The 24,264-nt window shown below is 42.4% G+C and overlaps 2 protein-coding genes and 1 long non-coding RNA gene across 7 annotated transcripts; 1 reads left to right on the top strand and 2 right to left on the bottom strand.

The window, feature by feature from the left end:
- Window positions 1-513: 513 nt before the first annotated feature.
- Window positions 514-4,993, bottom strand: LOC147795432 (uncharacterized). 4 transcript variants are annotated; one of them, XR_015423905.1, is made up of 4 exons: window positions 4,854-4,987; window positions 4,149-4,310; window positions 3,511-3,704; window positions 516-3,065 (listed from the first exon to the last, which is right to left on the bottom strand). XR_015423905.1 is itself a non-coding variant. In XM_087131910.1 (3 exons), the coding sequence occupies exons 1-3, from the start codon at window positions 4,856-4,858 to the stop codon at window positions 2,848-2,850; spliced, it is 414 nt and encodes a 137-aa protein (XP_086988036.1). In that variant the 5' UTR covers window positions 4,859-4,993; the 3' UTR covers window positions 514-2,847. The 4 variants fall into 4 exon arrangements, 2 of the variants coding, with proteins under 2 accessions (XP_086988036.1, XP_086988035.1); XM_087131910.1 differs by lacking the exon at window positions 4,149-4,310 and having other exon boundaries at window positions 514-3,062; window positions 4,854-4,993; XR_015423904.1 differs by lacking the exon at window positions 4,854-4,987 and having other exon boundaries at window positions 515-3,065; window positions 4,149-4,828.
- A 546-nt stretch (window positions 4,994-5,539) lies between these two features.
- Window positions 5,540-9,522, top strand: LOC147795431 (uncharacterized). Of its 2 annotated transcripts, none has more exons than XR_015423907.1 (2): window positions 5,540-6,109; window positions 8,393-9,522. It is a non-coding gene; the product is annotated as an uncharacterized LOC147795431 (long non-coding RNA). The 2 variants fall into 2 exon arrangements; XR_015423906.1 differs by having other exon boundaries at window positions 8,390-9,522.
- Window positions 9,523-21,038: 11,516 nt separating this feature from the next.
- Window positions 21,039-23,122, bottom strand: LOC147795430 (uncharacterized). The gene is made up of 3 exons (XM_087131908.1): window positions 23,101-23,122; window positions 21,507-21,840; window positions 21,039-21,387 (listed from the first exon to the last, which is right to left on the bottom strand). The coding sequence occupies exons 1-3, from the start codon at window positions 23,120-23,122 to the stop codon at window positions 21,039-21,041; spliced, it is 705 nt and encodes a 234-aa protein (XP_086988034.1).
- Between the last annotated feature and the right edge of the window lie 1,142 nt (window positions 23,123-24,264).

Below are 24,264 nucleotides of genomic sequence, written 5' to 3'. Positions count from 1 at the left end.
TCTACAGGATGTGTATACAAGGAAACGCCAGGCTTGCTGCACGTGTCTGAGAATTTCTAAACTTCATGCGTGCTCAGTCGATTTGCAGTTAATGAAGATTAGGCCTATGTTTCTATTTATATATTGGTTTAAGTAGACTCGGGCTTCAAGCAAAACGTAATTTCTGTCATTGGCTGAAGTAAAGTCAGTCATCAAAACTAATGACAATCCATACTAAATCATTAACAAGTAAGCCTACTTCTGATTTATTTTACTAGCCATGGTAACCCAAAGTTGACACAAACTCAAGACAGTCAAATGATCATCTCTTTGATACAGGTGTGGCTCTGAAAAGAGCCGTTTGGTGTAACTAGTGGCCTGGCGCCTTTCCCCGCCGTTCCAAAAAAACTGGGAGAACTTTCTGGAGGTAATTGATGTATTGCCTGCATTTGCTTGGCGTCATCTTGTTCCTCCAGAAGTCGCTGATGCCCCGGACAAGCTCCTCCTTCGTCGACGGCTTCACGTGCCTCCTCAAGTGGCCCTTAAGCTCTGCCCAAACTGATTCTATAGAATTGAGATCAGGACTTTCTGCAGGGGTGATCCACCAGTTAATGGCTAGCTCTTTCATTACGTGCTTCGCCTCCCCACAACAATGTATTGGACATTTGTCCTGCTGGAATCGATGACCCTCCGGAAAATATCTGGTCAGAAAAGGCATCAGCCAGTGACGGAGAATTGCGTTGGCATAAAATTTCCCGTCCATGATGCCATCGAAAATGCCAAAGCCAGTCGCCCCTCGCTTACGTATCCCTGCCCAGAAATGGACTTTCAGCGGATGCTTGGGTTTAACCTTCAGGACAACTGACATGTTCTTCTTTTGGAAGCACTTTCCCAGATAGCAAGCTTACGTTGGCCCAACGTAGGATTTAATCGTTGGCCCGACATCGGCGTGCCACATTGGCCCGATTTGGATTTGCTCATTGGCACACGGTTGGGCCAACATGTTGGGTTGACGTTGGGCCGATGACTTACACAGAATGACCGACCTTTGCCCATCGTTGGGCCAATGACAACATTTAATGGTTGGGCCAATGAGGAATCGGGGATTATTGGGTCGCAGTTGTGCCAACAGCATACCGATCATTACTACCGACGGCCAACATCTAGCCAAGGTTGGGCCAATACTAAACATGCACGGTTGGGCCAATTGTGTTGAGCCGATTGTTTGGTCTCAGTTGGGCCAATCACAGGCCAACATATATAGCCATCATCGGTTGCTGGATGGGCCAGGTAGGACGGTTAATTGTAGGGTTGTTCGGCGCGCGTCTTCTTGGAACCTGTCATTAAGATGATAATTACAAATGTTTTGATGGGGGGGTATTACCTATAATACGCTATAATAGAAAGAAAAGATACTGCATTTACTTCTTTCTGAGATTTTTTTTTACCATTACGGATTGATTGGTCCAATGATCAAAATAAGTTATAAATAAGTTTACTAAATGAGAGATTATACATCTGTGTTTCTCATGGTTGTTATACAGATAGTAAAATCATCATAGTATATAGACTTTAATCTAAATTATAGCTCTGATTGCATTAAAATTTTTAACCAATCTGCTAACATTTTTCTTACAAAATGATATTGCAGTCACAGAGTATTTGGAGGGCTGCCAAAAGTTAACTTTTGTATAGCAAAAACAGCAATGCAGTTTAAGTTATTCTATCTGCATTTGTTCTGAGATAAGTTTATAAAAACAATTACAAACAAAACAATTACAAAGTTTTAACACAAGAATTTTCCCTGAGATTGTTCAAAGCTCAAAGCGTCACAGTTATATTTCTTAATAACAACTATTAAAAATATTAACACTTTTAAACACCTTTAACAGTAAACGGCAAGTGAACAGCAATATTGCCACTAATTTAATAAAACAAATTGTTGTCACTTCAACAACTGAAAATGAATCTGAGCAATCTCTCACTTTGCCGAACAAATCTTTGGAACTTTGCTGTAATCATTATTTGGGTAATATAAAAACAAGCTTCATGGTTTCGGCATTATAAAACCAGGTTTTGTAGTCAAACTAATTATTAACTTCTGTGGGCTGTGGTAGTTCCTAAAAGCATCAAGTGTAAATAATTAAACAATGATAGACAATTAACTAATGAGTGTGTACGGCTATTGGAATACAGCAGATATATTTTTCAAGTTCCCTCTATTAACATCTCAGCAAGGGATTTATCAAGCATTGCTTGCAGAAGAGGAGCTTGGATTTCTCTGAAAAAGTACTTTGTGTTGAAGATCAAACACTTATGTTTATAGTTTGTTTTGCATTACCAGTTGCTCCACTTATTAAATGGTGTCACACAAAATTTAGTTTTCGAAAGTTTCCCACATCATGCAAAGTTTTACATTAAAATAACCTCCACAAGAATAAGTTCACAAAGGATGTTTTACAAATGGTAATTGTAGGCTACTTAGGTTGCAGCAGGCCTTAGTGTACTTGACTTTCACTCGGATTGGTAACTGGAAGTAAATCTCTCAGATGACACTTCAAGGTTTTATTGTAGATATTCACTTAATACCAGTGTTTCAAATGCCAAATGAAAACTAAATCAGGCTTTATGCACCAACCCACACTGGTCATCACACAATCGATTAAGAAGCAAGACGTTTACAATTTTGGGGTTCATTGCAAAAGAATCACAATTTCAACATATGGAATCCACTGAAAAATAACACAGTAACACTTTTTAAGATGTCATCTCAAAACACAACTATAATTTAACAAAGGCTTTTGAATGGTACTATATAAACTGTTTAAATGAAGAATACATCTTTTATGAAACACCACTAAACAACAATCATTCCTTGTCACTGTTGCTGCTGTATTCCTCGGTGGATAGTTCATCAAGGTTGGAAGGGCTCTTGCTTGCTGCAGGCTCAGCTACAGCTGCAGCGGCTGCTCGTCTTGCTACCCTGCCACCATCTTGGTCTTTTGAGTAGCGGAGCCACACTTTGATCACCTCGTCAATTTCGGCATTTGTGGCTGACTGCACGGATGGGTTTCTTCGAACAGCTCCTAGAAAACAATCCAGAAGATTTTTTTTGTCAATGTTAAGGTGAGCAAAGACACTCGAATGGCAGGATTTCAATAAGTTTGCCCCATGGGATTTAAAACATACAATTCAATTACTTACTGCCGATTTCGGTCTGTAACTACTTTAAATTACATACGGTTTTACACTGTTTACAAAGCAAATTAAGATCTGGAAGGGTTCACAATCAGTTAACCAATTTATGAACACGTATAGATTGAACCAATTTTGAAGGATCAGGATATGAAGTAAGCCTAAGTTGTTACTGAGATGGGCATGTCCCAAATTGTTTCATGTTGTGAGCAAATTAATTTCATGGCAAAAACGAAAAACCCACCTGCCCTGGCCTACTCCCCCAATCTCCCCACCTAAAAAAAGTAAACCAAAAATACTATTGTTTCCACTTGATAGGATGATTATAAAAAATACCTGTACAAACTGGAGCTGGCCACCGATTGATCAAGGATGAGGGTGGAGAAGGTAGGGCTTGAGCAGGCGTCTTTGGTGCCGAAGTTGCAGATAGATGTTGGCGCTTTTGCTGATTGCCTCTCTGGACGTTGCGTGATGAGCCTGAGCAGTCCTCGTCAGAAGAGGAATCGCTATCCTGGTAACGTGGGTTTGGCCTAGAAGATTTGGTCAACAAAAGTGAAACAGTCCATTGCGTCACATACTATCTCAACAATACAGCTCCAATTCAAAATAACTGACTCTTGGATGGAATTGATATTACTGTTCGATCATTAGGAAACCATAAAGCAACTCGTGTCTGGCCAGTGATGGTACTCTCAGATGTCCCAGTCCAGCAAACAGGACCTGGCTTGCGCTTTCCAAGCCAATTCAACCTGAGTACACAACTGTACAAATTCATACAGCAGTATCATGAACCATGAAAATGTTAAGTACCATCTGAAAATATTCATTTTCATTCTCAAGACTGTAAAGCAATAGAGCAATTTTACTTGCGCCATAGGTCATAACTTATATTCATTAATCGATTTGACTGAGACAACTCAAATTTAGTTGTCTCTAGCTTTCATAACCGATCTAAACACTGTTGGAATCAGTACCTTGACTGCCTCTTTGCAGGGATATGCTCAATCGCTCATTCGGCAAACTCACAGTCACTTCCAGTACTACTAGAATACTCATGGTTGTTCTCATGGAAATGGTACATTTGCATATCTTCAGGAAGCAACATAAGGTGATCAAATGATTGGTTACAGTCTGTGCTGCAAGCAGAAAAGAAGTCATCTGTGGCACTTGCAGGCTCATCAATCATGTCAACATTCTTCAAGTTTGAATGCTCTTCATCAGATAAACTTGCAGTCAGTGCTCTCACTGACTCATCGGAAACTAACGGTGAAACAGAGAGGCCTTGTTCCCCATTGTTCGGAAGTAGGCCTAGGCCCAAATGATCCCGACAATTTGGCCTAGGCCGCTTAGGAGTACTTTCAAAGATGTCATCTATGCTTTCTGAAACTCTATCTTTTAATTTCCTCCTCCTTGTCCAATAAGACAATGACTTGCCAATTTAAAATCCCCAAACTTTAGGCCTACTTTCTGACCACCGTTAAATACACGGTCAAAATTATTAGCCGAGTACTGTTACAGCCACAAGTCCAGCAAGATGAACGTCACGGAACTTGCACAATGTACATGTACTACATGTATCAATAATGTACATGTAGGGCCAACGAAGGCTCAGGCCTATACCATTTTTACTCGTCGTGATGAGGCTGAAAAAAAAAACGGGAAAACGTCTATATACAAACCTCATCTCAACAAACTGGCATGTACTTCAGCAGTATCGTTGACTTTGTTGAAGTATGTTCAGGTGATTGGTTGCACTCAAAGATGGATTCGATGCTATAAATCTTGCAGTTGCACTGGACGGCCGGCAGATAGATACTAGGACGTGTGCTGCATGTATGTACTGTATACACAGGCTAAAACACGTCTACAACGTGCGAACGATGCGCGCTACATTACATTGTGTACTACGTATACGACGAGTGTGTGCGTGTAGGAGTTATTTGGCCACTTGCCAGTAAACTGATGCGGACGCGCGAAATTTTGTGGTACATGTATTTTTATTTCATGTTTTTAAAGCACGGACAATATTATAAAATGTTTCTAAATTTATTGTTTAAGTTTTTAATTCATAAATATTTAAAAGGGGTAATTATTTTAATACAACCTAAGAAGCCATTTAATTATTTTTTTTAAAGTTTGACATTCATACAATTTTATTGTGTGATATGCGTCGTTGTTTTAGTACGATGCGAAGTGGAGTTGGGCCAACGTCGTGCCGATATGTGAATTGCCGTCAATTTCAGCAACATTGGGCCAACAACGGGCCAACGGTAAACTTTTTTTGCGAAGGTTAGGAAAACTTTCTGTTATTGGACCAACAATGGGCCAACATCTCTCAGCCAACACCGATATTTGGCCAATGAATCAACCATGAACCAATGTTGGCCCAACGTAAGCTTGCTATCTGGGTTCTGGCATGTCGCTCGATCTGGATGGAGCTCTCATCTGACCACACAACATCATTGAACGTGTCTTGCAAAGCAAGACACCGTTGCGCAAATTCTAACCGTTGTGGCCGGTTAGCCTCTCGGATGAGTTGACAGTACTGAGTGCCGAACGAAACCAACCCCAGATTCCTCCTGGCCCGCCGAATGCTGGACAGCCCAACAGTAACACCGGTTTCCCGGCGAAAGCTGTCCTGCAAGTCACGCGCGCTCTGCTCATTGTTGCGCTCAAGCTCTCGCCATCGATGATGTTTCGAATGTGCGTATTGATTTTGCTTTTGCGGCCAGAAATCGGCAGATCACCCAAACAAGAAGTCTCTCTCACCTTTTGCAAGACTTTTATAAAGGCCACTCTTGGAAACTGTCAAACCACTTTGAAGGAGTGTGGCTCTTATGGCATGTGCGGAGTGAGCACTCAGCTGAGCAATGCGACGGCGGGTGGCTTCACTGCACCGTGCCATGACGATCATGAACTAGCATGCAATGACGAGGTGAGTAAAAAATCTTCCTTTTTATACCTAGCATTATACCGATAAATTGTTAAGAAACACAAAAGCTTATCACGATCGGGTCTGGTCATGATGTCATAATTTAGCGCGTTTAGTGCGATTAAGATTTCGAAACGCGTTGAACGTGATAACGATTGACCTTGGTCGGGTCGAGGACCGGCAGCTGTTTCTACCCGGTCCCTACGTTTTGTTCACTTACTTGTACGTGCAATGTATGTGGCGCAATATTATCGGCTTTACGAGTACACGCCGTTTCTCGAAGCTGACGTTTTCCCGTTCATCAATCTTGAGTTTGTAAACTTTCCCAATGGTTTTCAGAATGTACTGAAATTTTACTATTATCTTATTGTTCGGATTTTCCAAAATTTGTTAAACATGCCGCTGTACGGTTTTCATAACTGTGAAATTGTTTACAAAGGTTTAAAGGGGTGTGGTATGAAGAAAACATCACCATCATGTAATTGAATTAATTATACGACGTTCCACAAATGGAAACTGTGCTACTAAGGTAAAAGGTACAGAACTTGATCCTACATGTAACTAAAGGTTTTTGCTCATTCCACAAGAAGATTCGGAGGTCAGAACAGAGTACTGATATGGTGACCTCATCTACACACGTGTTTGACGGTGTGCAGATTTATTATTATTATGCCGCCCACCCAGCCATCAGTTCACACTTCGATGAAACTCTGAAACTCCATTTATAGTTGAGTCATTAATAATTATTAGTAAAAAAGAATTATGTCTTAAAACAAGGGGGATTAACGGGTGGACATCAAACTGTTGTTGAGGAAGATCACAATGCTGAGAAACAGCCTCAGTATTGGATAATACTTTTTTATCTAGGGATGAATTTGAATTCGAAAAATTCTCCTGTTAAAAATTTTTCCTTAAATGAAATCAACTTCACACTAATACAATTTGTTTTCTACGTTACACCTAACACTCGGGTTTCTGTGACTTCAGTTCACAGTACTTTTGGTGAAATAATGTCAGCATATATTATTTACCTGCTTTTAGGTTTATCCGTTCATTAATGGTGACTCCTAACATCTCAAACGCTACAAATAAGAAAATTGGTGCCAGTTAAAGGATGTGATGTGATGCGATGTGAAATAAAGAGAACAAAATTTTGGTTTCTCAAAAACTACAGCATTCTGCGTGGAAATATTTTACTGACTAAGACTCTTATGTACTTTCTTTCAAGTAAGATATTTCAGGATGATACGGAAGTCAGATTTTCAGGATTTTACCGATGGTGTACACCACCTTTAAGGTTATATGTTGGCCATTACGTTGGAGTGGAAAAATTGCGTTTTTGACGTGTTTGTAAATGGGCATTGTGTGAGAACAGTTTATTCAATTTCAAGTTGGAGTCAAAGAGACTGAAGAATTACTCTAAACACTCCTAAAAGGTCAAGTTTATTTCTTAAATTCTCATCATGAAGCTGGTATTTTGTTTCGGAAAACGGGCTGATTTCTTGGAATGAACAATTTTAACTAAAAGCGGACATTACATTTCTGTAGCCTTTCCTTCCGGAGATGTTCCCGCCCAGCAGCATCAATCGCCTTGCAGGCCTTCTTTCATACTTCCCTTCGTCGAGGGTACAGCCGGTAGAAGTTTTCTTCTACCAGCTTGAGGCGGACGGGGTCAAGGCGGCCTTCCGCATCTGCACCAAGCACCCGAACCCCCTTCCTTCAAGTAGGGTGCGATGGTGGGCCAACTCCGCTTCACTGAAGAAGCTTGTTGCTAATTGAACCGCAAAATTATAGGGGGACCCCGACTTGTCGCTAAAGTCAGCTATCTGTACGAGACTAAGTCTATAATCAAAATTAGCTGGTGCCGGTTCTTGTTCGTCAGCAACAGGAGCACGGGGAACATCGACCCTCAATGATTCTTCAATAAGATCAAGTTGCTTTGAAATTTGGGCCAATGCTCCTGCGTGTTCCTGCTGCTGGCGAATTATCAGCAGCAGATTTATGTGAATTTGTCTTGGTAGCCCCTCCTGCTGCTCCCCTTGCTCCTCTCCGTCTCCCTCCTGTTCCATCTCCTTCCTGTTGCTTCTCGCCGTCTCCCTCCTCTTACTCCTCCTCCTCCTGCTTCCTCTGCTTTTCCTTCCCTTCTTTCCCCTCTTCCTCTTACCTGCTATCCTCTTGTTTCCCTCCTTCATAACCTAGGTCCCCAAATATATTTTTTAAAAACATCCCCCCAGTCGTCACCCAATTGAATAACTTCTCCCCCTTCTCGTCCCTCCCCACTAGCAGGCAGTGGTCGATCCTGCTGGTTATGGTTGCCAGCTTCCTCAACTTCACTGGATGGGAAGAGGCCAATGATTGAGGCAGGATTCTTGTTTCTCGTCCTCAGGGGCTCATTTGGCTAAAGAAAAGGACCAAAGAACTTTGTTACAGGTACATTTGTCGAAATTATCTGTTTCTTTTGTATGAAAACAGCCAGTTCTTAACTTGTTTGTCAAACAAATTCCAATGTAGTGAACAAATTGGCCAAGGATATTTGGTGATTTGTGTATAAGTATTGCATATGATTTTTAAGTACCCAGGAGATAAATACAGGAATTGTTGAATTGTTAACTTTACTTGTGGTTGGCAAAAAAACCCATAAATTTCAGATTTCCTCAACTGAAAAACCATGCCACGTTTCATGAGATAGGAAGTTTGTTTGAATACTTCATTAACTTTTTTCAATCTGATAATAAATGTTTGTTTTACATTTTTTTAAGATGACTTAAAATAAATATTCATGCATGATCACGTTTTCCTTGGATGTTCGCTTTTTTGTGGCAGCCGAAGTGGTCTGCTTCTGCAGTCTTGTCCAATACTGCCTGTCCTCTTCATTAAGAATGGTTCGATCATCTGTGTGTGAGGAAACAGAAGCAAACAGCTGGGCTTTTAATTGAAGAAGTGTACTTGTATTTCAACAAGTGTATGTGTCCCCCAAAGAAAAAAAGGCCTTATCCGACCCTACGTTTTGGGCTCTAACAAATTTAGAGTTAAAAATATTTTACTTAACCAACCAGCCTAATTTATTTTAGTGTAATAGGAAACACAACGAATTTTTGTGTGGCTTAATCTAGGAATGGCACTGAACCATTCCTCAGAGATTGTGTTCACTGTGGCACATCAAACACTTGGACAAAACTATTAGACTGAACTGTACAGAACTTTATTTTCCAATTGTGAAGTTAGTTCAGTGATGCTTAATGCAGATGAGACAACAAATTCAGTCAAATGAGTTTTATTTAAGGATGAAGTATGCAAGTGATGGAAAAATGAATGGCTTTGTTTTTGAAAGATGCATGCCATTGAATAATGACAAGAATTAAGAATAACAAGTTGTTGCGGGTATCCCTGGAAAATTAATAAAAAGTAATAGCCAATATGCTTGATGTCATATTCTTGTTTAATTGCTGAATCCAAAGTGTGATGATAATTTCACCTTATTCATTTCAAATCCACCTTTTGTAGTTTGCCTTTGTGTGGCTCAAGATCATACATTTACTTTTTGACTTTTAAAGAGGAGTTAGTTAAACTGGTCCTTTCTCCAGACATCTCATGTTGTATACGGTCAAAGCTAGGTCACTAAAATTAAAAAAAAAATCATTTTTTGTCTTTCTCATCGAACGTACCAGACATGCATAGGACTTTGGTGGCAAGCAGCTCGTCCCCCCAGTTTACATGTACAGTTGGTCGCTCCTATTTTGTGGAGGTCCATTAAAGATCAGCGACGTTGTTTTAGTGATTGCAGTAGTCCCGTCACAGTCGAGTACCACAAGGGACTCCTTTGGCACTATATTTAAAAAAATGAGAGTTTAATAGACATGTTGGAATATAACAAACAAAAAAGCCCGAACTAATACTGTTAAAGGTCTTAAATTTTTAATAATTGATGTGAGTAATAACGGCCTCAGTAATTTTGCTGTGAAGTTCTAGATAGCGTTTGACACATTTGCACTTATCAAGATGTATTTTTGTGTTGGGGAGATGTTAATTATATATAACAGGATTTGCCCTTACCCAACGTATATTAATATAAAAATATCTGCACTAGTAAGCAGGAGGTCGTGGGTTCGAGTCCAACCCGAGTTATATATATAGCCTATATATATATATACTCTTTAGGTTTAACCTTATCACGTACTAGCTAAAGCAAATGCTTTGGGAAATTTGCTTTCACTTTGGCGGAAAGAGACTTTCTAGGTTTTCCCTTAACTTTTTTTTCACTGGCCATCCGGACCAGTAATGTAGACTTTTCACTAGTCCGCCAGCATTTTCACTGGTCCGCATCCTTCCCCCTTATTTTTTAATGTAATTTTTTGTCTGTAGGTTGCTGACTTCAACTTCATAAATAACAGCGTGCACATGGTGCACCTTGCTGCGCGCTACCAGTGCACACACGCACTGTACATGCACACATTGTACATGTACATCATACATGTGTACACGTTTACGTACACGCGGCGTAAATGGACATGGAAATATACACGTACATGCCATGCGCCATGACCATGTCGATTGAGTACATGTCACAACCACCAATCACAGAACTGAATACCAGTAATTGCATATTAATGACGCACGGTAAACGCATTCACACCAATGGCAAAATTTATACTTCGTGACGTCACAAATACAGCAAGGTACATATTCATGAAGCTCACCTCGGCAATGCTGTGTATAAAAGCACGTGCAGCTTTGTCAGTGCGGTAGGTAGAACCGCCGTCAAAGCCTTTCGCGCTGTCAAGACGGGCCATCCATCGATGGTCAGTGAACGGCCGACAATTCAACGCAATGGCATGGGCGTTCTGGAATAGAAGTTTCAGACGATTCAGAGCGGCGATATTCATCGATTTCAGCATGACTTCCGCTGGGTTTGTACCGGGGGCACACTGTCTGGCTTTCTCCCGATCTACTGCGAGGCGGTGGTTGTCGCTGGTCGCGTGAGCGCGGATCGAATCGATCTTAAAGTTATCTGACCCTTTGTAGAAGACATTTTGCTTCTTTCCTCGGTCGCCCGTGACATTAGCAGCTCGGCATAACTTGCAGAACATGAGGCCAAGGTTGTCGTCATAAGAAAGCCACTTAAATTCTGACTCCCATTCCTTGCGGTAGGATCTTTGACGTTTAATTCGATCGTATTCCCGGTCACGATCTACACGATCACGCTTGGTGCTGGTAGATTTCCCAGCCCCAGGATCAGAAACAGAAGGGAAAAATCCCACATAACTTCCGACTTGTTCACGAACCTACTTGATCTGAACTTGCAAGACAACTAAATGTTTTCAGTTAATTAACGCTACTTCTTCGCTTCCCCCCCTGAGATAAGTACCAGCTGTACGCATTGTTACAAACTACAGTAAAATCCCAGAGTAAGGTCCGTGGCATAATAAATAGACACTTAAGAATACATTTTGTTACAAAACCTTATTATCCGACAGAACTAGAACTCCCTGACTTATGATACAGCAAGACTTGCACAGAACTGTTTATCATACTAGACGTTTTTATATGGATTAAACGGGTACACAAAACAACCGATCCAGACTTCGTTTGGGCTTTATTTTTTACTGTAGACTAGCTAACGACGTCGTCCTATTTCATGCAGTCGGTATTGTTTTTCCTTCACTAGACAGTCGGACTACCCAGATGACGGGTTTGACTGGTCCGCCGCGGTTTTTACTAGAATTTGTCTAGCAGACCAGCGCTAAGGTCGAACCCTGCAGTTTATACTGCTTTTTATGGCGGCGAAATTTAAGTTTCTAAGCGTCTCAATATATGCTACGTTTTAATTTTTCCAAAAGAATTGGACATGATACCTCCCTTTCTCTTTCAAATATTTTCTAAAGAATTCAACTCTTATATTTTTTATTAACATTAGCTCAGGATTATTAAAATTAAAGTACGTTTTATTTTTTGTCTTAGAACTGGTCTGAATAAAAAAGTAAATATATCGGCCAATGTGATGAACTGTAATAAGTGGATGTTCTCAAATTTTTTGCCTAGTTCATTTGACTAAAAAGGGGTGCATTTGGTGATAAAGGAAGGAAATGACGCTCACTGCTACGAAATTTATTTAAAGATAATGCCTGTATGTAGAGTAACAATTAAGAATGTTTTCAATGTAGATGTTCAAACTGAATCTGAATTCACCGTTGTTGCTTTGTTTGTTAAAACATCGATCTATTTTTAGCAACCTTACATGTGTATGTGAACCCCCCAGTCCTACTGCTACTATAAGCCAACTCATTTTGGTTGTCAAGAACTGTAATACAAATTTCATAACTGATCTGTGCATTACCTAGTGCCTCCGCTTGGCGTCCGTTGCGTCGACGGAACTACAAGTTCATGGAGGCCAGCAAATTGTTTGTAGGATATTAACCACTGATTTTTTCTAATTATTCGCCAAAACAAACTCGCTCCCCAAACAGTGACGTTCTGATGTTTGTCTGCTTTGCTAGCTGAGAGCTGAAGGCAAGTACCTGAGATCGGGAGCATGCTCTCGGCAATAATGTGAGAGCATTATGTAGGATTCAATATGAGCAACAACCTGCCCAGTGTAGTCTTCTTTGATCTCGTTGGATGGCACATGCTTCCCCCTCTGATCACCTTCACACTTAACAACAACACTGCTTTCATGTTTTACATGTTTAAGAGCTACCTGGACAACTCTATCATTATCATAGCCAATGGTATGCCAAAGAATACCATGCAAACTTTCTCCCAAGTTTCCAAATGAGTGTGTTCTCTGTATTTGATTTTTGTTGGGTGTTGGTAATAGTGTGCTTGAGAACTTTTGACATTTTGCACAAACCAGTCTATTCTGCTATTGTAGCTCACACTCCAGATTTGTACTCTTTGGTCATTGCCAAACTGTTCCTTACATTTTTCCTGCAGTCACATGGTGGCAGGATTGAATTTTTCTTAGCATTACTCTCGTCGGAGGATAGACTGCACTTTTGCTTCTTAGCTGCAACAGAACAAGCAAATAAATACAAATTAAATATTCCTGTGATAATACCTCTGATTCACCGAGTTTAAGTTTAATATTGGCAGTTAAGTACTTCAATAACTCCACTGCTAGATAATTACAAACCAATTTCATTTTCATTTTATCACAAATTAATTTCTGTAAATATGATGGTGTCTGATCATGGTCGCTTGCAGAGAAATTTTTCTTCTGGGCAACTTTGTTTTAAATTTACTTCTAATGTTGAGTGTCACAGACCACATCAGATAGGTACCTGGCTGGGCACTAATTCTGTTATCACCATGAATACCAGCTTGACCATCTGGAGCACCAACCCCTCCATGGGGAATTTTAGCTTGACCATCATCGGGGCATCGGCCTCTCCATTAGAAACATCAGCTGTCCTCACATAACTATTCGCAGGATTATCAAATTGACCAAAGGATACTTTTTTCTCAATTGATGGATATAGTTTGCTTACTCAATACTGTTCTTAAGTTCTTAGTATAAAAAAATGTGCATTCGGGCAAATTTGTTAAGGTTAAAAGTATTTAAAGTAATATCAAGGTATGCAGGGTTTATGATAATTTCTCTTACTGCCCATCTGTTATTTTTTACATTGACCGACTATAAAAAGTCATACTGTTGCCTATTCTGTCATTGTCAAGATACCTGAAGCTAGTGTAATTGTAAACATACCATTCTAGGATCTCTGTACCAGCAGCAGTAAGCCATCTAGATCAGACTTTGCTGGGTGTGCTGGGTGATGCTGATTGCTGGAATTGTCTGCTTCAAAATTAAGAACAAAAAACTTACGAGACAGTGCGTTAAAAATAAAAGAATCACACTTCAAGGCAAAACCTTGCTTGATCTTTATTTGTCAAAAGATAGTAATTTTGTGAAACATTCAAAGGAAATGCTGTTTGTTCTTGTGTTTGAATGTCATTTCAGAAAGAATTTTTGTAATTAACGGGCTTTGATGAAGATTTCTAACTTGCACTCATCCACAATGTAAACTTTATTTTCCATGGGCTCGACATCGTCAGGCAACATGGGCTCGGCCTGAAATGAAAAGGGAAAAATAATGAGACAGATTTTTTGAAATTGTAGTAAACGTTTTGTTAAGAAAATTTTGATACTCGGATTTTTCTGTGCATCTAATGACTTAGCTTAAACAGTGGAAGCATTACCTGATGGCACTAAGTCGGAAAAGACTGGACTGCAACGGTCATTATGAGATGGTGGTGAATCGGTTTGAGTGGTAGTGGGCACGGGTACATCCAGGGTAGTAACAGATAAATTTAAATGCTGTGGTATATATAAAGAGTCCAGGTTGGTTTTTGATGAATCCATATGCAGCAATGGTGAATTTAGGTCCAGCTGTGGTAAATCTGGCGGCAAAAATGGTGACTCCCGGCTGGGACTCACTGAATCTTGCTGTGTTGAAGCTCTGGCAGTGACAAACCTGGTTGCCGTGGTAATGACTCCACAGTTGATTATAATGAAGTAAGCAGCAAGGAAGGTGCATCCGTACAGGTACGATGGGCTGCATGCATATCCCTATGATGTGGAGAAGAATTCTTGTTACTAACGGAGGCTCTGGGTCTGTGACAGGTTGATTAGAGGGGACGTCAGCACACAGAAATTTCCCACTGAACTGTTCATCATTCTGGTTGGGTTGGCCATCTATATAAACCACAGAACGACCACTGTAATAAAATATGTACATGAACATCAAACAAATCAAACTATTAATGCCTCCACACCTACATTGCGTGGCAAAGTCAAAGTGGCAATGTCAAACTTATTCTACAACGCAGGTATTTGAAGGGGTGAACCGAAATGCTTAGTAGTGTCAAAGTAAATTAGCCTTATTGAAGTATCATTTCTTAGTTTTATAAAATCCACTCATTCAAAATTGTTTTCACGATTTTTTGGCAATAGGCCTATTATATGCACAGGCGTACACCGGATCTTAAGACGGGCAAACATAAACTACAAATACATTTTTTAGAGTAAATGTGATGCATTAGTACCATTGTCAATGAATGAAACAAAACAGTACATGTGGCCACAAAGGGTTTAAATCTAAATTTTCGAAAATATTTTTTATTTAAGTTTTTGCAATTTGGCAGGTTAACTTGCTTATGAGATGATTAGATGTTACTGGATTTGACAAGAAATAAAAAATCAAGACACGTAAATGATTGACTTTGTGTTTTTCCATTTAATCATGTTTTGGTTCTTAAATCTATACTCATGAAATGTATGTTAATACATACACTGTGCCCCCACACCACGTTTATCCTTGAAATAATTCACACAAATTTTGATTTCCAATGTTTCATACACCATTTTAATTAACAAGCTGGATCAATTAGGCCTGCTAATTTCAGTTGCGATTCCGATGTTGCCAGTTTCCGTGGGGTAGTATACACATTCCATGCAATAAATGAAAATAGACCTGTATTGTACATGCAACCGGAGCAATAAAGTCATTAAAACAATATATGTACATGCAATACACGTGCATCTTGGTTCATTTTGACACAGTTTCAAATCCAATCACATTTACATTTTATGATCCTAAGTTCATCTCACATTCTGGGTCGTTTTGGAAAGGAAAACACAGTAAATTCTTCAAAGTTACTGGAAAGTAAGTCGGCTTTGTAAGCACCAGCTGTGGTTTCATCCTTTAACAAACTGTAAAAAGTTAACTACTTGTAGGTGAACCAGTTCATTGCATGATTTTAAAACAGTTTGTCTGATTTTCTAAAATGTAGCTTAGTTTTCTTATTGTTGACACTTAAACATATTGAGGCAAGAATGAAGTTTACAGAAGTCCTAGAAAGAATGATTCCTTTATGTACAAGTAGGTCTACTGTGAGGATATTGGCATCCATTATGTCCTACGATCACAAACTGAAAATGAGGAGTGAATGCAGACACATCTCAACACAAAGGAACAATGGTGAAAAGAAAAAAAAATGTTTAATATTGAACACAATGGAAGGCATTTCTTTTCTCTTTATGCAGTTACGGGGGGATGGCGGATTAGGAGTGAACAATTTCAAAGTTGCCATCTCTCTAATCTTCCAGTTTGTACGAGTACACAGCTTCATTGTCATCATATGTGATGTTGAACCAGTGGGGAAACCCAGGAACCTGACTAATGACTTTACCCGTCTACATCTGTCCCTCCCCATCCTCAGACGCCAAGTAGTGACTAACAGTCTTACCGACTGCCAATGGAATTGTTACATTTAAGTCATCACATTTGGTTATTTGAACTGACCTCCCATCGGCTAAAAGAAGTTGCTGCATCAATAAACAAAAACATTGTATTGCTCTCTGTCACTTTTACACTGATTCATTTTTGCATCACTGCGTTCCTTGATTGCCATAACCCAGTATCAATTAGGATGTCAAGTCTTCCTTCTGCTTCAGTTGCCCACTCTTTTCTATGTGGTTTTTCTTCCCTTTTGACTTTTCACAAGTTCTTCATGGCGTAGTTTTTCTCTCTCTTTAATTTTTTTCTCTCTCTTCAATCTTTTGCTCCAGATCTTGAGTTGGGCTACCCATAAAACTGTTTACTAATTCTTGTCTAAGAACAATTCGTGTGTTCCTGAAGCACTATGTGAGTCTAGAAAATGCCTGCCACAGTCTGGACATCAAGGTCAGTGCTACATTGGCTTCAAGTGGCCAAAATCAGAACCTGCAGAAGAGCTTTAAGGAACACACTTTGAATATACAGAAAGCCCAGGAACTTGAAGAGGAAGGTGACTCTTGAAAGCACTACTCAGCCGCACTGGAAGATCAGCTGTCTGCAACCGTGCTTCAACCTGGACATACCCTATCCACAGTGCAGCGTTTGTCCTACGCCATCATAGAAAGCGTGGCCACATACAAAACAAAGGTACATGTATACATAGAGACTACCTGCATTTTACATCATGCTACCACAAAAGTAATGCCTTACGTGTAAATGTCCCATTTCTAAAGAGCACATCTCCCCAATACAAATACATTTACAGTACACATATTCCACACCAGTTATTTTATATATAATTATTGGCAAGTGGCATGAAGATGTAAGGTTTATCCAGACTGCAATTACTAATGAATAATAAAAAAATAAACATTCAGGGTGGTAGGTCCCTATATACTGAGATGCCAAACTGTAAAATCGTATTCAAATCAAAAATAGTGCCTTTATTGTTCATGAAGTGGATTATGCATGGTGAGCCACACAAAAATGTACTGTACAAGTGCAACACCCTACAGAACAAAGTAATATGTCCTATTGTCACACAATGTTCGATGGCCCCCGAAGTGATAAAGATAATTTCTGGATCTTTTTCAATGACTCTAGGCAACTACCTTTTTCAACTGAGAGAGGCATGTTCTCCAATAATTTTAAGAGAAAAAATACATTTTCCATTCAACACTGACAGCATACATGTATATGTAAATCTTACCTTAAACAGAAAACGGCTGCAGAAGCTATCAGGATGTAATGCAGCCTGAAGCTTTGCCAAGGCCCACTTAGAGCATAGCTGGACAGAAACCTGCAAATTTATGGATTGCGTCGCCAAGCCTACCATTCAAACGCATTTGTGGGGGATCATGTCCGCAAATGCTGCCAAGAAATAATTACTTTCAAACTGCACTATTCCATCCTTTGCCTCAGTCACATTATAATCTCACAGTTTCATCAAATCTGAACTTCTGGACTTACCTGTTACTAACTATCACAGTCCAAAGGAGGCAAGGTGGCTTTTATGACGTGAATTTACATAAATTGCAATTTCATAACAAGTTTCATACACGGTGTTATCTTTGTACATGTTGTCTACAGCAAAAAAAAATTCCGGAAACCGACTTCAAGTATGGTGCAGAATGCCAAAGACCTCTGCACTAATCCCAACATACAGGTTGATGGTGAGAACCTTGCACTCAAGTACGAACGACTCTTCGTTCTCTTTGCAAGATGCCACACCACATACAATCTGGCACGAAAAATGAGTGACAAGGAGGATAAAACTACTTGGTGAGTGCACATGTAATTCTGTATCATCCGACTCTCTTCAACAAGGATTTCATCTCTTTTGATTTGTTTGTGGTTCTCAGAAGAACCAGAGGTTGTTCTATTTTGAAACTTAAGGTACTTTGAAGTAATACTGTCAGGAAATCCATGGAAGAATTTATTTAAAACTTGATCAAACACTAAAATGGGAATGGATGGACATGTACACTGGATATAGCTTTGTTAACACACTGGTTAATTTGCACTAGGATGAAGTTCTGTTCGGTGCTTTCTCACTTCAGATGGAGACATCAAGGAATACATGCAGTTCTTCAGAACCACTTTCCCTAGTGACAGTGTGACCTCAAGATGCACCTGCTGGAGGAGCATATAGTGCCATGGATTTCCCGCTGGAAGGTTGGGCTCGGGTTCCATGGTGAGCAGGGAGGGGAGTCCATCCATGCCAGATTCAACAAAATCAGGAGTGATGTCCGGGGCTTGACTGATTACGTCAGCATCCTCAAATCCTTTATGTCAACACACTGGGTCAAGACCAACCCTGCATAAATACAAAAAGTTATAATATTACAGAAGGATGAAATGTATAGCACATTCCCAACATTAAGTATTACCATGTAAAGTTATCCAAGGAGGTTGACGTTTAATTGGATTGGCTTTTCAATTAGGCAAGCATACCCGCAGTTTGATTCATTATGAAGAACAAACCTATTTGACACTTAAGTTGGTCAAATTTGTGGAACACTAGGCCCGACATAAGAATAAAAGTTAAGAGATAAGCCTCTTCCAATTTTGCTTCTTCACCCAGCAAATACTGTTTTTCTGTCAATCAACACAGTACACAGACCTGATTAGTGCCATTCCCTGTGATAAATTCTATAGTTTATCTCATAGCCTTTATTAAAAAAGATCAAGCATTTCTGCTCCAAGAAGAAAGGATTTGCAGCCACAAATCTGCCTATAAGTTAGAGTTAGACGAGAGCAGTTAATGTAATTTATAATGCATGACATTGCCATTACATCGGGAAAAATGTTGCAACCGGACTTCACTTCAGGGTTTACACTCACTTTGCCCTATTTCCATGTCGCTCCTAACGACTTCACCCCTAGCCACGTCGTCCCATCCCCACTTCGCCCCATTTCCACTTTGCCACCTATTTTGAGTGTGTTACAAGCCTCTTAAAAACTGGTCGAGAGAGGAGTTCCACTAACGGCATGTAGTTATAGAAAATTTTACGGCATTAAATTAATGTCGCCTGCATTGCCCATTATGGTGAATTAATGCATATGGCTGGACTAGCATCAGGGTTATTTCTCATCCTCCAAGTTTATTTAAAAGCGACACACACAATTCTGTTCATATCGTTTGGGTAATTGTCGATGCAGCCAGACAGCCGTACTTGGGCGATCGGATAAAGCTCGATAAAACACAGAAAATACTGTAGCGTGTCCAACGGGTTGGGCTCCGACGCTAATATAGACACACACACAGCCACAGATCGCCGTTCTGGTCAAAAAATCTCTATTTTATTTCTCTAGCGTTTAACATTTCTGTGTTTTAGACAAGCTCTAGACACAGGCGCGAGGCGGGAAATCCGCGGGCCGTTCGCATACCAGCGGGGCCAGCCAACCAAGTAGATGCGCGTCCAAGCTGGCGCCCCCACCGGCCGGACCGTTCCACTGACGCTACACCACCCCCTCTGAGGACTCTTGTTTGTCCCCGAACGAGGCTGTGCAACCCGACGGGCCAGCCTGAGACCTTCCCGGTCGCCCCTGCGCAGCTTACATGGCAGTGGAATAACAAGTACATGTATTGTGGGTTCAAAAAGTCTTCTCCGCTACCATGAGGGGGGGGCAGTTCGGAGGAGACTCCGGTCGCCGTGGTCCCCCCCGCGCTTCTTCGTTGCTCTGGGGGACGGACTCCGGTGGGTGGTAGAGGGGGCTCCCGCTGGACCTCTGACCGCCACTGGCTGTGGTGAATCTCACAGAGGGGTGGGTCCATCATGGTGTCTGTGTCTCTGGTGGCCCGCTCCTCCAGTCGCAGGCGGATCCCCCCCCCCACATACGTCAGCCAGGAGCCGGGGGGCCGACTCCAGCGGCCCCTGCTCCAAACCAGGGCTGGGGGCTCTACCTCGGTCTGCGTCCCCGTCTCTACTGAGCGACGCAGGGGGACGGCGGCGGCCGCCACAGGGGCCCGGGGCCGCACTGGAAGGCGAATCCGACTGGTCTCGTCGTTCTGGCCAGCCCTGCGACCCCCACCTTCGGCGCCGAAAGGGCACTAGCGCGGGGGCTCACCCGCAGCAACTGACCGGGGGCGGTGACTGCTCCATGGGGATCTCGTCATCCCCCCCCCGTCACTGGCGAATACCTCCTGGACGTCAGGATCCTCCGCCCAGACCTGGCAGACGAGGACGTGGTCGCAGTGTCGGTGGTTACGATCCCGCATGTCCGAGCGGTAGAAGCAGTGGCCACACCCCCGCTCACAGGTGTAGCGCCAGGCGGCGAACAGCTCCGGACAAGCCGTCCTCAGGTGTCGCCGCAAGTTGGTCCGCTGGCGGAATTCCCGCCGACCATGGGGAACGGGCCAACCGGTCCATCCTTGGGAGAAAAATAGAGGGAGATTCAGGAGTTAGCGTGGAGCAGAATCGCGCCGGGCGCCAAACCTGCCGCCCACTGTAAGTCACACGCACGCCCCCGCCTCCAGCTCGCAGGGCGATGGCTCCGCCGGCACGCTGCCTCCCTGGCTGCCTATGTCCGAGTTCTCCCTGCTTGACACGCTGCCGCTCCGGCCCCAGGTGTCCCGACTTCGCCCTGTCAATAGGTTCCATTGCGGTCCCTTCGTCAACGAGGGGAGACTGCCCCCGCGGGCAGGACTGAAGGCCGGATCAGCTGGCTCTTGGCCCCCCTGCCTGCGCTGACGCCTCCTCAGCCAAGGCTCCGCAGGCTGCACGCTCCCACCATCCAAGCTGCACGTCGCCCAGGTAGCGCTTGAGCCAATTGCGATGCACGATCTGAGCCTTCGCTCGGGCGGTACGCTGCACTTTGCAGGTCACGTTGTTGAGGCGTTGTAGCACCGCGAAGGGTCCGTCCCACCACCACTGCAGCTTGGGGGAGCGGCTGACCTTCTTCTTTGGGGAAACAGCCTGGCCGGGCTCAAACACGCCCTCCTGGGCGCGACGGTCGTACTGCTGCTTCTGGTAGCTCTGAGTCCGCCTCAGGTTGTCGCCGGGCAAACTTGTGGGCCCGCGTGAGCTTTGCTCTCAGCTCGTCGATGTAATTTAGTACCTTGGTAATCTCCGTCCTTTCCTCCGGTGACCCCACAACGACGTCCAAGGGGAAGTCCCACCTCCCACCCGAGCATGTTCAGGGTGAGCCTTGTGCTATCGTGTTCAGAGGAGCAGTAGGCCATCAGGACGTAGGGAAGAAGTTCGTCCCAGTCGTCCTGATTCTCATCCACAGACATGCTCAGCGTAGTCTTCAAGGTGTGATTGAACCGTTCGACCATGCCGTCAGACTTGGGGTGGAACGGAGTCGTCCTGGTCTTGTGGATGCCCAACAGCTGGCAGACCCTGCGGAAAAGGCCCGCCTCGAACTCCCTTCCTTGATCCGTGTGGATCTTGAGGGGTGTTCCTAAGCGCGTGACCACCTGCTGCACGAGGGTCTTGGCCACAGTCTCGGCCGTCTGATCTGGAAGGGGAAACGCCTCCACCCATTTCGTGACGGATGTGATTTACCAGACCACTGCTTAATTTACAACTAGTCTGGCCAACAACTGGGGCATTGGTCATTTTTTTAGGAGATCCCATCATGCACTGGAAGAGGTTATTCAAAGTCATTCTACAAATTGTTAAAGAGGTGTTAAAGTTTTTTAAGGAGATTCTTGTACCCAGAATGCAATTGTACATACCAGCAATAAAGGCAGAGACCCCAAGAGTCAAGACTGGTGTCCTGACATATACGTCAGGAATAGCTACCAGGTCAAAGGTCAGTAGTACCGGAAATGTGTGTATTGTTTATGGCTATGTGTTAACATATAGGAATGAGTAATTCCCTCTTGGACCCGTTTAGGAAACCCGGAGATTTCCTGAACCAGCAGTGTTGCCATGGCAACGCGTCTGCGCATGCGTCATTGTGCTGTCACAATGGAGTCTATGACGTCATCGACATAATCAGTCAACTTTTGGTCTAGTTTTCTGTCACCTCTTCTTTTCAGATCTTACATGTGCGATTAACCGCACATGTAAGATCTGAAAAGAAGAGGTGACAGAACCGCACATGTAAGATCTGAAAAGAAGAGGTGACAGGAAACTAGACCAAAGTTGGTAGACTTATGATGAATATATATGAGCATGGTGCGTCTGCGTATAGAACAAACATTCTGACATGTATATAAAGGGGAACGTAGAGGGCGGTCACATTTTGCCTATTGACACCGTGCAGTGAGGACCTTGTCGTTTTGTGCTCTGGAGGATTTAACGTGCAGAGAATAGCTACCAGGTCAAAGGTCAGTAGTACCGGAAATGTGTGTATTGTTTATGGCCCATTGGTTTGTGTATACATCGAGAAAGAGCTGTGACGTCACTTCCGGATTCTAAAAATAGCCGGGTCTCCTAAACGCCCCCAATAGACGGAAAATCATTCCTATAAATAGATCATGACATCATACTTCCTAAACTATTTATAGATGCATAGATTGATTTCGGAGAACCTATGTATGGTTGCCATAGCAACCATGGATGCATTATGACGTCCTCAATGATGTCATAATGGATCTTAAATGTAAAATATACACGGGATGCGCGCGCTTGCGCTTCTATTTTTTAGGTGGCTACAATCGGTTACGATGGATACAACGTATCAAGTACATAAATTCATTGATGTTTTGTGTTACAGAAGGCTCAAGCAATGCTCAATGCGTATCTTCGAGTCAAACTCATAGACTGTTACCCGGCATCATCCAGAACCCCATACCCGCCAAACCTAAAGACAATTATCAGAACTTGTTTTATTACTCCGGCATTATTTATAGGAGTAATTGGCACGCAGACGCTCAATTGAGCGTCGTTGAACGAATTGTCAATGATTCTTGTATGGATTACCAGTGGCAATTATTTGAGCACGATCCAGCTTTGGGGGGTACCAAATGTAAACAGGAGGGACGTCATTACCACCTGTTAGTAGCCACCCATGCGGAGCAAAAAAATTGTTATCGGATGAAAAAGCTCAGTAGGGCTCTCAAGAGTCTCTGCATGGAAATTACCATGCAAGCCGTGAAAAACCCGGCATCCATAGTGAGTTATCTCTGCATACCCCCTAGAAAAAAAGTAGCGGAACACATGCCCATTCATTGGGATGATAGGGTGGCACTCTTCAAAATTGAGCCCACTGCACAAGAAATTGAAGAAATGCGACTCCGCAAAATTGCGGAGAGGGGTGCCATGCGACCCCCTAGACCAGATCCGGACCGTGCTCCTCCCCCAGAGGGATTAGATGAGATGACAGAGTTGGAACTCATCAAATATCTGATTGATAAATATCGGCCCAAGAGTTCTAATGACTTTATTTATAGAGCTATGAGGTTTGAGGGGTTTGTGGTGGCTGGAAAGTTGGAACGGGCCTACTTTACCCATAATTGGGACCTTAAATTTAGAAAGGCCCTGGCCTTGAGCCAAAATACCCTCAATGATGCAGACCTGTCAGAGTTGACTCGGAGGTGGAAAGAGGCTAACCCCATGGGAAGCTTCAAGTATCTCAGCATTGAAGAATCGGCACAAGTGATCAGAGATTGGTGCACGTATCAAGACCTACTTTTAGAGTTATTAGTGGAAGATGTAGCTCGCATCATTGATAAGCGATTACCTAAACTGAACACCTTGGCCTTGATTGGTGCTAGTAATGCAGGGAAAACCTGGCTGGCCAATAGTTTAGGGGAACTGTGTGTGCATACAGGGGAAATCACCTGTGGTAGCTCGGGATACGCCTTCTTATGGTCGGAATGCCCAGACAAACGCCTTATCATATTAAATGAGCCGTATCTCGATCAATCCATCATCGAGAAAGCCAAAATTGTCCTAGAGGGATCCGAAACCATGGTACCCGTAAAACATCAAA

The sequence above is a fragment of the Acanthaster planci genome, unplaced genomic scaffold, assembly GCF_054643075.1.
Source record: "Acanthaster planci isolate LZ-2023a unplaced genomic scaffold, COTS_SCS Contig30, whole genome shotgun sequence".
Taxonomy (NCBI): Eukaryota; Metazoa; Echinodermata; class Asteroidea; order Valvatida; family Acanthasteridae; genus Acanthaster; species Acanthaster planci.
Note: the sequence above shows the minus strand (reverse complement) of the source record. Positions and strands in the feature narration are given on the sequence as shown.

Excerpts from the sequence above, each read along its gene's own strand:
- LOC147795430 (XM_087131908.1), bottom strand. The coding sequence starts at position 23,122 with ATGGGGTTCTGGATGATGCCGG. Across the intron at positions 21,841-23,100 it reads GGGGTTCTGGATGATGCCGG|ATCAGACGGCCGAGACTGTG; the intron begins GTAACAGTCTAT and ends TTCCCCTTCCAG. Across the intron at positions 21,388-21,506 it reads CTCACCCTGAACATGCTCGG|TTTGCCCGGCGACAACCTGA; the intron begins GTGGGAGGTGGG and ends CGGGCCCACAAG.
- LOC147795432 (XM_087131909.1), bottom strand. Across the intron at positions 3,066-3,510 it reads GCCAGCTCCAGTTTGTACAG|GAGCTGTTCGAAGAAACCCA; the intron begins GTATTTTTTATA and ends ATTGTTTTCTAG.